This window comes from Arachis ipaensis, chromosome B02 (genome assembly GCF_000816755.2).
Source record: "Arachis ipaensis cultivar K30076 chromosome B02, Araip1.1, whole genome shotgun sequence".
In the NCBI taxonomy this organism is placed as follows: Eukaryota; Viridiplantae; Streptophyta; class Magnoliopsida; order Fabales; family Fabaceae; genus Arachis; species Arachis ipaensis.
This window is the reverse complement of record NC_029786.2, coordinates 84,644,558-84,659,092: the sequence shown is the minus strand read 5'-3', so window position 1 is coordinate 84,659,092 and position 14,535 is coordinate 84,644,558. Positions and strand designations below refer to the sequence as shown.

Below are 14,535 nucleotides of genomic sequence, written 5' to 3'. Positions count from 1 at the left end.
GAAAAGGGTATTTACTCTAAAATAAATGAATATTTTAAAATATAATAAATATATAATTATATATATAATTATTAATATTAAATTAAATAAAATAATTTTAAATTATTGTCTCTTTTTCTAATATTATTCTATATAATTACAGTTATATGAAAGTATAAAGGTATAAAATTAGCTAGTCTAGATAATTTAATTAACTTTTTGTGATGTATTATGTTCTGACTATATAATTTAACTTAATCGTATAGATTCAAAGTTGAACGCAGTATCAAAGTTACCATATATATAACACAACATACACTCATAGATAGATACTAAAGACAAATAAAAGTATGTATATTTCATTGCTATGCAGAACTTATGGAATTTTAAGTAAAAGTAGAAGTTGCACATTATATATATTGGATCTGTAAGTGTGCACAAGTGAGCAACTCCAGAGTCAGTAAGCAGAAGCAGTTAGAAGCCTTTGGTTTCAGGGGGCATGAAAGTGTGCACAAGTGAACCACTCCAGAGTCAGAAGCAAAAGCAGTTAGAAAGGTGTTAAGCTACCAATGACAGCTCAGCAATTAGTTAGCAACTCAATTAGTTACACTAATTAGTTGTTAAGCTGTTGGCAGCTCACACTATAAGTACTTGCACTGTAACCCATGAAACTAACTAATTCTCATTTTTTCAATCTTAAAAACACACAAACACACTTTCTCTCAACTCTCAATTTCTCTTTTCTCTATTTGTGCATTTCTCATCTCACCCTCAGCATCTGATACCTCACATGGTATCAGAGCACCAGTTCTGATCCATGGACCAACCCTCTTCCGCATCACAGAATCGCTTGGCTCCACCTATGGCTTCAATTGCCAATTTTCCTGCAATAATCAAGTTAGATGAGAACAACTACAAAGCCTGGAAATGCCAAGCCCTTGCATGCATCAAAGCAAATCGGTTGCAAAATCACATCACAGCGGGTTCAATGCCAAGAAAGTTTAATTCAGTAGAAGATCAAGTGGCAGAAAATGTCTCATAGGAATTTGAAGAATGAGAGCAAAGAGATGAATGTCTTGTAGCATGGATGTTATTAGCTATGGATGAATCTTTCGTAAACAAAGTGGTTGAATATGAGTATGCCTTCAAGACCTGGGAAGTCCTTGAAAAACGCTTTGCAGCAAGAATGAAATCCAAGATAAAATTGCTAAAGGCGCAACTGAAGACAGTCAAGAAGCATGGATCATCAATCTCAGAATTCATCACAAAAATCAACAAGGTAGCGAATTCCCTTTCTGCTCTTGGAGCTCCTCTGACCAAAGATGAATACTTTAAATGTACATTAGGAAGACTAGACAAAGAATTTAGTGCCTTTATCACCATGGTTAATGCAAGATCCGATCACATGTCCATAAATGATTTAGAGTCACAGTTGTTAGCTCAGGAAGAAGTGAATGAGAGGTTTCGCAAAACTAACCTAAACATGGTGCATGCCAACTTAGTACACAAGAAACCAGATTCAAGCAAAGAAGATGTGGAATGCCAAACTGAAATACCCTATGACAGCTACACAAAGATGAATACTTTGAATGTACACTAGGAGGACTAGACAAAGAATTTAGTGCCTTTATCACCATGGTTAATGCAAGATCCGATCACATGTCCATAAATGATTTAGAGTCACAGCTGTTAGCTCAGGAAGAAGTGAATGAGAGGTTTCGCAAAACTGACCTAAACATGGTGCATGCCAACTTAGTACACAAGAAACCAGATTCAAGCAAAGAAGATCCTGGTGGCAGAACAACAAACCTCAATGCCAACTATGTGGGAGAATAGGCCATACCGTATGGCAGTACTATCACAGATTCAATCAAAACTATCAGAACCTAGAGCTCCAACACTAAAACAGTGGACCTCCACCACCCAACAATGGGTTTCACCAGCAAACTCAGGACTTTTATCCACCCCAAACTCTACAAACCCAGACGTACATATCACAAAATCAACAAACACAGTAAGCCAACCAAAACCCCCAAGCACTGCTCACCATTCCAGGCTTAGATTCAAGATGGTACCCCGATTCAGGCGCGTCTCACCACATTACATTCTACCAAATGAACCTAATCAATAGTTCAGAATATCAGGGACCTGAACAGGTGTTTGGAGGTAATGGAAAAGGTATGAGCATTGCTAATATTGGAAGGTCTATCATTCATGCATCTATGTTAAACAAAATTTTTAAACTTCAGAATTTGCTTCATGTCTCTACCATTTCCAAAAATCTAATCAGTGTATCAAAGTTTGCATTAGATAATGGAGTGTTTTTTGAATTCTGGTCTTACCTGTATGCTATAAAATGTCAGGAATCCAAGAAGATTCTGTTCCAAGGCAGACTTAGGAATGAATTGTATAAATTTGATGATATCCAAATTCAAAGGCCAATTTGAAAAGTTGAAAAAGAAAAAGCAGCCAATGTTAAAAAGAGACCTTATGCAAATGTTAGTGTCAAAAGCTTAGCAAATGAAAAAGAAAAAGAAATTCAAGTATCCCATTGTGATATGCCAAAAGAACAAAAAAAAAAGCAAGAATAAACTAGCAATAAACTAGTAGCTTGTAGCAGTAGGCCTGTAAATGAAAGCATGGCTAGGACTAGTATCAGTAAGAATGCTGCAGATACAAATGTAATCAATGCTGCAGATACAAATGTAATCGCACACATTGATAGTGCAAACTTTGATACAGCTACCTCTCAACTCAATAAAAGTGTATTTTTTAGTACTCATGCTCATTCTGCTAATGATCCTTCCTTGAACTATGTTATTAATGCAACTTTGAACAATTCTACTTGTAACTCAAGTACCAAAGTGAGCAAAGCATGAGCCTCAAAAAATCCAAATTCCTGTACTATGATACCCAATCCACATCCTACACAAAAGTCAGCTAATTCCGTTAACCAAAATTCAACTAACACCGGTATTACCTGCCCAGCTGCAGAAAACCCAACTCAAACCTCAAACAACCAATACACACACCACCAACTCCTTGGAACTGTGGCACAAAAAACTTGACCACCCCTCCTTAAAAATCACCAAAGCCATCCTGACCAAACTCCATATTCAGCCATCTCAGACTAATACTTCCTTCAACATATCATGTGAACCCTGCTGCATAAATAAGATCCACCAATTCCCATTTTCTCACTCTCAAACACAACACACCACACCTTTAGAACTCATCTATTCAGGCCTTTGGGGGTAAGCTCCCCTTCCTAGCAAATCTGGCTACAGATATTATGCTTGCTTCATAGATGCTTATAGCAGATACACATGCACCTACTTGCTACAAGTAGAGTCCCAGACCCTATCAGCCTTTTGTCAATTCAAAACAATGATTGAGAACAAAATCAGCCATAAAATCAAAGCTCTCTAAACTGACAATAGTGGGGAATACCTCTCAAAAGCCTTCAGCCAGTTCCTTGTGGACTAGGGAATACAACATAGACTAACTTGTCCTTACACACACCAACAAAATGGCTGTGTCGATCGTAAACACAGGCACCTAACTGAAACCTGCCTAACCCTGCTCTCTCAAGCTTTCTTACCTCTCCCATATTGGGATGAAGCCATCTTAACAACAACCTTCCTTATCAATCGTCTACCAACTCAGGTCCTCAACATCAAAACTCCTCTAAAAACCATCTTCAACACCACTCCAGATTACCACTTCCTAAAAGCCTTTGGCTACACATGCTACCCTCTACTACGACCTTACAACAAACATAAGTTTGATCACAAATCTCAAAAATGCATCTTTCTGGGATACAACCCAGATCATAAAGGCTATAAATGCCTAGCTCCATCTGGTAGGATCTACATGTCTCAAAATGTCATCTTCTAGGAGCATGAATTCCCTTATCCAACCCTGTTCACCACCTCTGCACCAGCTTCAACCAGACCGAACCTCACCCCACCCTCCACATTCACATTTCATGAAACCTATCCCCGGTTCCCTGCTCCCCCACCAACATGCATAAACATAAATGATACTCCTTCCACTAATATCAATGTGGTATCCAATTCAGTACCAAATGCATCTGTTGAAGTCAATGATATTGTTACAACCACTAACACAATTGATTCTGCAGAATCCTATGACACTAAGCCATTGCAGGTAGCTATTGGACCTGGTGCGCAAGCGCAATCAGCTGAGGCCCATCTACCACCCACAACTCAGAACAATCATGCAATGAAAACTCAAAGCAAAAGTGGCATTTACAAGCCCAGAGCCCTCATTGCTACCTTGGCTCCCAACAATGAACAATGTGCAGAAGAGCCCCTACCAGCATCTATCAAAGAAGCTCTTGCCACCCCACACTGGAGAGCAGCAATGGAAGAAGAATACTCAGCCCTAATAAGGAACAACACCTGGCAATTGGTCAATCTTCCGACTCACTCAGCTCCCATAGGTTGTAAATGGGTGTTCAGAGTGAAAAGAAATCCTGATGTGGCGAAGGGGTTTCACCAAAAGCAAGGGGTTGATTATGACCAGATATTCAGCCTAATGGTCAGGCCTTCAACGGTCAGGGTCATGTTGAGCATTGCACTTACAAAAGGGTGAAAAATTTGCCAGTTCGACTTTAACAATGCATTCTTAAATGGTGACCTCTATGAAGAAGTTTTTATAAAACAACCAAAGGTCTTTGTATCCCCCAACAATCAGCAAGTTTGTAAGCTCCAAAGATCACTCTATGGACTCAAACAAGCTCCAAGGGTATGGTTTACAAAGCTAAGTGCTGCCCTTCATCAGTCCGGCTTCACAAGCACAAAATCTGATGTGTCCCTGTTCACAAGGCTCCAACAACCTCTGCCACCTACATCCTTGTCTATGTAGATGACATTCTAGTCACTGGTACCTCTGAAAGTGAAATTGCAACAATTATGGCTCAACTGCACAACACGTTCTCCTTAAAAGATCTTGGTAAAGTACACTACTTCCTTGGAATTGAAGTCTGTAAAAGCTCCATAGGGACTGTCACACTGAAGTAGACCAAATACATCAAAGAACTTCTAAAGAAAGCTGATATGAACAATACAAAATCAGTACCAACCCCTATGACTTCGTCCTTAAAACTCTTTGCCTTTGGTGACACTACCTTCAACAAGCCCACACTATATAGATCCATTGTTGGTGGCCTTCAGTATGCCACAATCACCAAACCAGAAATCTCTTTCTCTGTGAACAAAGTAGCTCAATTTCTCCACATCCCTCTTGAATTCCACTAGAAAGCTGTCAAGCGTATTCTCAGGTATCTAGCACGCACCTTACAACATGGGCTATGGTTCAACAAATTCACCAACTTCAAAATATATGGGTTTTGTGACTTTGATTGGGCCATTGATGTTGATGACTGGAAGTCAACAAATGGCTATGAAATTTACCTAGGTTCAAACTTAGTGTCATGGGCAAGCAGAAAATAAACTGCAGTCTCCAAAAGCAGCACTGAAGCAGAATTCAGAGGCATCTCAGATTGAGTAATTGAGATTATCTGGCTACAAAACTTGCTGGGTGAAATTGAAGTCCCTTGCTCTACTAAACCCATAGTCTATTGTGACAATCAAAGTGCTATTTTATTGCCAGCCAATTCAATCCTACACAATAAATCCAAACATTTTGCACTAAGTCATCAGTCCTTTTTCAAAGATTATGTCACCAAAAAAAATTTTTGTGCAGCATATCCCAGCTCAGGATCAACTGGCAAATACATTGACAAAGCCTCTTTCAGTAGCAGCTTTCCTCAAGTTCAGGGACTTGTTAAGAGTGTTTGAAGTAGAACCTTAAAGCAACTACTTAGAGCAACATCAACTGAGCAGCCCTTGGTTTCAGGGAGCATATAAGTGTGCACAAGTGAACTACTCCAGAGTCAGTAAGCAGAAGCAGTTAGAAGCCCTTGGTTTTAAGGGGCATATAAGTGTGCACAAGTGAACCACTCCAGAATCAGAAAGTAAAAGCAGTTAGAAAGGTGTTAAGCTGCCAATGACAGCTCAGCAATCAGTTAGCAATTCAATTAGTTAGCAACTCAGTTAGTTACACTGATTAGTTATTAAGCTATTAGCAGCTCACACTATAAGTACTTGCACTGTAACCCATAAAACTAACTAATTCTCATTTTTTCAATCTTAGAAACACATAAACACACTTTCTCTCAACTCTCAATTTCCCTTTTTTCTATTCGTGCATTTCTCATCTCACCCCCAGCATCTGATACCTCACAGATCCTCCTTATTCTGAAGTCATGCATCTTATTATCCTTTATATATATTTGAATGATATATCAGCCCACCATAAAAAATGTTTATTGCACATACAACAAGAAAACATAAAATACAATCACTTCTTTTCACAACTAGAAAATAGATTAATACAGACAGATTTACAGACGGATTTAGTCTTTATTACAGACGAATTTTTGGTTACCGATGAAATTACCGACGGATTTTGTCCCTCTGTAAAAGCCCCATCAGAAATTATTTACCGACGAATTTTTTTCCGTCGGAAAATTACAGATAGATTTTTACAAGTTACCGACGGATTTTCCCTCTGTAAATTTTCTATCCATTTCCCAAAGGCGACGAACTTTTCGACGGATTTTCTGTCTGTAATTACAGACGGATTTTCCGACAGATTTTCCATCTGTAATTTGAACTTTGGAAAATCATCCCACGTTCTGATTACAGATAGAAAATCCGTCTGTAAATCCATCTATAAGGTAAAATAGAATTTTTTTTATTTTTCTAATTGCAAAATAAACTTATTTTCATACAAAATAAATATAAATTTAATACAATTTTTTATCTAATTTGTATTCGAATATTTATAATATTTCAAAAAATAAACAAATTCATCGTATTATGAAGTACTATAAACAAGCAAGTCAATATAATTCAAAATATAAACAAAATATATTGATAATCAACTATAATTCCTAGTATATTGTTCAACCATACTAAAACTATCAGCTATAGTCTTCAGTGTCATCTTCATCCTCATCATCATCATAGTCCTCATCCGAAGACATTGAAGGTGGCGGCGGTGGCGATGATCCTTGACTTCTTCCAGTTGTCTTAGGGCTAGAACTTTTGGTTCCGGATGATGATTTAAATGCATAGTTTAAATCAGCCAAAGCTTCTGCTCTTTGTCTTGGTCCTCCTTGATTCAGCCCATTCAATCTATCCTGTGACTGAGAGTAGAAAGTATTAGAAAGAAAGGCAAGTTCCAATGGAGTATGAAATCATCATGATCTGTGACTTGATTTGGAGATGTTCAATTTAATTTAAAAACTATGATATCTTTCCTTCATTTTTCTTTTTGGCAAATTTAATTTAAATACTATGATATTCTTTCCTTCAATTTTCTTTTTGGCAAAGATGAAAAAACCTGAACCTATACCTACCTAAATATAATTATTAAATTTACCACTAATAACAAAAGAAAAGATACCATATACAATATGCTTAAATGCTCCATCATTATCCTACACCCTCTTGTTAGGAGAACCTACTTTTGGTTGAATTTCATTGACTATAAAATAACAAAGAAAAACATAGTTTATACAATCTTAAACATATTGCCATACCATACTGGATGTCATATCAAAAGATGAATTAAAGGAATTAGACAAGGCAGAGCAAACCAGAAAGCTGGTGTAACTCTGTTTTCCTCCAAGAGCAAACCAGAAAGCAGAGCTTTCTGTTCCTTCTTTAGCATGCTTTAAAGCAACTCCAGGCTGGATATGGATGCGTCAGTGTAGCACATTAAGAAATAAGGTATGTTGTAACAATGACTATTACTAAATAATCTTCATATTAAAAACCATTTAGCCAACTGGTGAATGACTTCATCTTGAAGTAACCATTTAGGCAAACAGAAGTATAATGGATAACAAAAATTTTATAGAAATCCATTCTAATAAAAAACTTGCGAACTTGTTATGTGTGGAAGTGTTAAACTTATTCCCAAAGGTGAATCATACAAGTCAATAGACACCAGAAACTCAAAAAACTGTGTGATTTATATAAGATTGAAACTGAAACAGGTTGGTTAATCTTTAAAATAATGAGAGGACCCAAAATATATCTTAAAAATTCAGTGATTTATTTTGTAAATAAGTAGAAAAATAGATAAATATCAACTAGAGAGGATAAGAAATAAGTGAAAACAGAAGACAAAGAGAGCATAAGAAAAAATGTAGCATGGCAGCTACCTTTAAAAACTCCGCAACTTTAGCTGTTAGCTGCTGCTGCTGCTCAAAGGAGGATTGATTGCCATGCCAAGTGAACATTGTAGAGCCAGATTGAAGGACAAAACACTCAGCAGAATTCAATGACGCTGCCACCTGAATATGGATAGCACAATTAGGGTGGACTAGTAAAGAAAGATAAACCATAGGCTTGTAGCAACATAATTACGCTGGACAGAAATAAAAAAAATTGATGGAAACGTACTGCATCAACTTGCACTGCATTGTTATTATGTATGGCAGTTCTAGAAATTTGAATAAGCGCGACACTTTCTGCTGTGTATGTCTCATCTTGCAAGCCTTTATCTGCTACTAATTTTTTGTAACCTGAGCTCAAACCTCCCTGAAACAGACATAAATTCATTTAAAAGTAGCACTTAATCACATGCTTTATTCATTTAAAAGTAGTTATTTAAATAGCACAAAATAATTCAGAAATGATTCTGAAAGTTCCAAAAGTTCATTTAAAAGTAGCACAAAATAAATGCACATGCCCAGCACAAGCATCTGCTGGTAAAATGTTTAAAAGGTAGTAGCCAATGAATCTCTTTGTTGTGGATTTATCTCAGCTAAAAATCATTGATAATATCACTATTATATCTTTTTGAAGCATGCATCAAGAAGAAACAGGGTCAGGGGAGCTGATAATAAAATCAACTTACCTAAAGAGTTGGCCAGGAGTTGTCTCAGGAATGATATCATCATCACTAACTACTTTCTTTCCAATTGGAGCAAAACCACCAAAGAGAACCCAAAATTCACCTGAGTCTGACTCAGTGTCCAACTTTCCATCATCTGCAACATGAAACACGTTTTTATTGTCATAAAGAAATAAAAATACAAAATTATAATAGGGTTTTTGGAAAGTGACATGGAAACATGTACTATGTGCCCTTACCAACAATGGCAACATTACACTTCCCTTCATGATACTTTTCCTTCAGATACTGGATAACTTCCAAAGCCTTGGCTCTTTCCTGAATATTTGAATTAGCTTCAGATACTGTAATTTGAATATGTAATCTTTTATCACCTCAATCTTTGACAACTTATCAGGGCAGTGCACTTTATACTGCTTCACAGCATCTAAAGAAAGCTCTTCTTTCTTAACAAAAAGTTTATTATGGTCCTTTTTAACTGTCCTCTCAACAAAGTTCTTGACAATGTCATTGAATGTGGCAGAAAATAGAAGAACCTGGAGATTAAAAGAAACAAAAATATACATATCAACAGCTCACACAAGTATACCCAAATATTTGAACTAAATGCATAGAAATTACATCTAGGCCAATAAATCAATTCAAGTAATGATGCAATGATTCAGATCATTAACGTGAAGATGCAATGGCATAGTACATTTAAGTAGATGCAATTGTTCAGCTGCACAAATAAGAAGTTTCTCAAATATCAAGGAACAATTATATTTTCCTTCAACACAACTTGCAACCTAATTAAAGCAATCAATTAGGATATACGTTTCATCTTTATATCTAGAGAAGAATTCTCAAATGGATTGAACTTTGCATACATGCATGCAAACTATAAGAGAGGCAGTTCAACAAACCTGGCAGCTAGAATTGAATTTTTCTATTTCTTTCATTATCCTCAAGGAATCATCCTTAAAACCATCCTGCAACAACACAGTTCATAGTTGTTTAGGAAATTCACAGTTCATAGAGTCAAGTGACTTAATAGTGCTCTCACCCTCTATATCCTCCACATAAGCGGAGAAGCATCACAACTTCAATTTACAATTCTAAACTACAATGAAACTTTAAATCCTAACTAAAAGCAATCACATTACATTTCATCAGAATGCAAAACTTACCTCAGCAAGCATTTGATCAGCCTCATCAAAGACAAGAATCATCAATCTGGTCAGGTTCAAATTCTTGAAAGAAATCCACTTTTTGATGGTGCCAGGAGTCCCAATAACCACCTGAGCGTTAATTGACTTCCATTTTTGAATTGGAATTAAATCCCTGCTATCTGTCGGAACGGCACACTCCGAGCTAATCCCTGTGTGCTTCCCCATCTTCCGGAGAACTTCAGTGTTCTAAGACACATAGAAAAAACCAATCACTTCACACTTCAAGTAGATAAACTTTTTTGTTAAGTCTATTACTAACATGTCTGGATAAACTTCTCTGAGAAAATACATCCTCAGGGTTGAGACGAATTAATTTTCTACCCTTTTTTAGAAAGCGATAGTTTTCTTATCACATTAATAATCAATCTCATGGAGTGATTCACATTAACAATCACAGTTGAGGGGTAATACTGATTAACTGCATCTCCACCAATAGGCCCGAAACTTCCTCTTGCAACAATTTCAGAACCTTTATCTATAGCATCATTGATAAGGCCTTCAAGTTTTTCAGAATGCTCATGCATGCATAGAGCTCCCATGTCATACCTTCCAGCCAGTGGTGGACCCTGCAAGTAATCATTAACTGTGTGAGGCTTAAAAAACTGGGATAAAATACAAAATAGCTCAGGGGACCTTGTTCCCCTCTAAATCAATACCAGTCCGAAATCAGCAATTTTCATGAGAATTCTCAAGACATACTTTGCAAGAACTACTGTTCAAACTCTTCCAACAATTAGCTAAAACATAAGCAGATTCATTTACCCTTCCAGAAACATCAACCTTCCCTCTTGCATAGCATCCTATGCTGTTTGGTGCAGCTTGAACTACTTCCAAAATCGCCTGCTTTGCGGCCACTTGAAAACTCAAATTCGTCCTAGTTTTGTTTCCACAAACAGCCTTGTCCCCTGGCCCTGCATACTCATCAAAGAAGCTATAATTTTCAGACCTCATGAAGCATCCATCAAGAAATATTTGGGACGTTGTGGCTTAAAGCAAACATGTTAAGGAACTAGTTTGTTGCTCAACAACGAAATACTATCATTAACTATAACTTTGCAAAAGCAATATCAGGACAGCAAAGAGAGATCAAATTAAACATGACCTGAAGTATTGCAATAGCAGTTATCATGCAAATTGAAATGAGTTTAAAATGAAGATGTAAATTAAAGGATACAATGAGAAATATCCATCAGGCCTCAAAAAAGTAACTCTCTGACCACCATTGAGTATGATTTTGACATTCACACTTTTCCGGGAATTATATAGTCTTTTGTTCCTAAATCTGCAAACAAATTTATGCACACCATTAACAAGAAATGGATGCAAGGAATGGATGCACACAAAGGAATGGATGCACACCACAATGAACTCTAGCAAAACCTTACTGAATTCCACTCAATTAACATTATCAGATACACCTAAGTAAATGAAATGACACCAGAGATGCTAACAGGCTCTGACAACCATCTTCCTAAATATTTCAAATTACAATTGATACTATAAACCAACCGAAGCTTCAAATTAGATGAATTCTGAATGACTAAATCAAACTTGATTTTGGTGTGAACTCCAAAATAATATGAACAACTTGAACTGACATATGACCCCAAGCACCATTACCAGTCCCATCAACAATTCAAAGTCAATCTCACATATTAAAGTGCTTTAGTGCATCTATATATTAAAGTTGAATGCTTTAGTTCATATAAAGTTTATTGAACAAAATATAAAAAATCTGCCAATTCGAATGCAATGGTTATTCGCATCAGTCACCATCCAACAATTAGATTTTGAATTAACTAAAAAGTAAGAAAATAAAAATCAGAGTGACAAAAAAGAAAAACAAAGCATACTGCTGGGGATCTTCACTCGACCATAAATGGTGTAACCTTCAGCGGACCTAAAAAAAACAAATTAGGATTAAAATCGATCCATATAACATAATTTTAAACCGGAGAGAACAAACGGAAAATTAGGGTTAAGGGACGAGAATTAGGATTAAGAAAAACAGGGAAGGGACAGTGTTAGGGCTAGAGATAATGAAATCGGAACAGAATCACAATGGAAGGGTTAGGGCTAGGGACGACAAGGAGGCGGAGGCCTACCTGAACTAACAGCGACGAGAAGAGACGATGACAAACCTCCAGCGAGGAGAGAAGAAGCAGCCTGAGAGCGGCGGCGGAGGGAGCTCGTAAGACAAGAGCATGGCCGAGAGAGCTCGTGTGACGACGAAAGGAGCAAACACATTGAGAGCGGCGGTGGAAGGAGCTCGTGCGACGTGAGCAGCGGCGACAGTGGAGGACGTCACATCTTCAATGGAGAGAGAGAAGGCATGAGAGTAATTCAAGGAGAACGTGAAAAAAAAAGTGAACTGAAGTATTGGAACCAAAGTGACCCATGCATCTTATTCTAATATATTTCCGTCTGTAATAATTTAATAAAATGCAGCATTTCGTTTATTTAATTACAGACGGAAAATCCGTCTGTAACCATTTCCCACGAAAAAAATAATTTTACCGACAGAATTATCGACAAATTCTATTCTCCATCTGTAATTTATGCTAATTCATTTTTTTTATTTTTCGATAAAAAAATCTCTCTAAAATTCTGTCTGTATTTTCATGGGATAAAATCCGTCGAAAATATTCGTCTGTAATAACTATTTTTCTAGTAGTGTTTTTTCCTTTTTGGTAACAACATGAGACGAACAATTATAGAGTTTTTTTTATATACACTAGGAATAAATAAAAATAAAATAAAATAAAATGTGAAATAGATAACTGTCGTCATACAGAAAGACAAAAGATAGACTTTGGTTTTGTCATAAATGAGTTGGCTCAATATACGTACTCATTATTATTATCGAATAAACAATAAATAAATAAAGAACTACCAACATATATGAAGTAGCTACTTTTTGAAGAGTTTGGAGCGGGGCAGCTGGGAACATTGAATTTAGAGTCCGTTCAACTTTGATTACTTAATTAATAACTCTTTACTATAACAATTGAATTCACATTATCTATTTTATTTAATTTTTCCCTTTTTAATATTCAACATATAATTAATCTTAACATAGTTTAATTTTGGACCAAAGAAAAAAAAATTAACCTAATGTATAAAATTAATACCATTGATAAAAACCAAACATACCTGCACGCACCACCCAAAATTGGCACCCCAGCCATTTAGCAATGCTTTTCGAAACCGCTGCTAATGGCTGCCGCCATTTACTGTCTATGGTGTAGTACACAGAGACACCAGACATGATACGACACACTAATTTTAATTTTAGTAGATACGAAGACATAATTTATGTATAAAATAAAAATAAGTTTGTAGATAAATTATGATAATATATATTTTGATATTTTATTAAAGTTAATGTATTAATTATTTTTTAATTATATAAATCATTTTTTATTATTTTTGTATTAATAACTTATAATGCATATTATTTATAAACTCATTTTCAAAATATAAGCTAAGAATACAATTAAATATATTGACGCATTATTATATTTGGATACGTCTAAATATATTTAAAAATATTTTTTATCAAACATAATAATTAGATCGAGAAAACAGACACGTTAAATGAGTATTATACCTAAAATATATTTAGCTTGTGAGAATGACAACTCAACAAAGCATCCAAATTCTCAATGTGACCACGTATTTGATATATTGGATAATATATATGTGTATTAGTGTATAAGTGCATTTATGGTTAGACATTATTGTGTCCTACATTTTTAAAAAATGCCTGGTGATAAAAACACCAAAATTTTCATTTAATTTTAATATAATAATTCTCTTGGTGAATTTAAATAAATAATTAAAATGACGTTTGTTTTAAAGCTTGTGCTGCTGCATATACTCAAATTCATTAAATTGCTATTACTATTGGTTGTTGAATTATTTGTTTATAGCCTCTTATTCTCTTAACATGCATGTGTGTTATATATATGAAGACTATTTAAATTCTCACTATTGATGTGATCATCACTTCTTTGACGTATTATTGGATAATATTATAAGTGTTTTATAAGTGTATTTAAGGTTAGACATTGTGACCTAAATTTTAAAAAATGCCTGGTGATAAACTCACCAAAATTTTAATATAATAATTCTCTTTGTGAATTTAAATAAATAATTACAATGGCGTTCAGTTTAAAGCTTGTGCTGCTGCATATATTCATAAATTGCTATTACACTATTTGGTATTTAACTATTTGTTTATAGTCTCTTAACATATGCATGTGCTAATGCCTCTTAAAATTTGCACGTCGTAAGCAACAATTACTATTACATTATGAATTTTATAAAATATTAAAAGAATTAATAATCAGAAGTTGTACAGTTGATAGGTATTTTTAATTAATCTGAG

General features: G+C 35.5%; 3 protein-coding genes across 3 annotated transcripts; all 3 read right to left on the bottom strand.

Moving 5' to 3' along the window:
• Nucleotides 6,967-8,639, bottom strand: LOC110269267 (villin-3-like). The gene is made up of 4 exons (XM_021116973.1): nucleotides 8,481-8,639; nucleotides 8,240-8,371; nucleotides 7,613-7,762; nucleotides 6,967-7,216 (listed from the first exon to the last, which is right to left on the bottom strand). Exons 1-4 carry the CDS (start codon nucleotides 8,637-8,639, stop codon nucleotides 6,992-6,994), a joined length of 666 nt encoding a protein of 221 aa, XP_020972632.1. The 3' UTR covers nucleotides 6,967-6,991.
• LOC110269266 (DEAD-box ATP-dependent RNA helicase 38-like) lies at nucleotides 8,688-10,341 on the bottom strand. Its single transcript, XM_021116972.1, has 5 exons — nucleotides 10,104-10,341; nucleotides 9,840-9,905; nucleotides 9,224-9,470; nucleotides 8,938-9,070; nucleotides 8,688-8,718 (listed from the first exon to the last, which is right to left on the bottom strand). The coding sequence occupies exons 1-5, from the start codon at nucleotides 10,308-10,310 to the stop codon at nucleotides 8,688-8,690; spliced, it is 684 nt and encodes a 227-aa protein (XP_020972631.1). The 5' UTR covers nucleotides 10,311-10,341.
• LOC107628435 (aldehyde dehydrogenase 22A1-like) lies at nucleotides 10,463-12,058 on the bottom strand. The gene is made up of 4 exons (XM_021116971.1): nucleotides 11,999-12,058; nucleotides 11,320-11,427; nucleotides 10,845-11,131; nucleotides 10,463-10,711 (listed from the first exon to the last, which is right to left on the bottom strand). The coding sequence occupies exons 2-4, from the start codon at nucleotides 11,333-11,335 to the stop codon at nucleotides 10,463-10,465; spliced, it is 552 nt and encodes a 183-aa protein (XP_020972630.1). The 5' UTR covers nucleotides 11,336-11,427; nucleotides 11,999-12,058.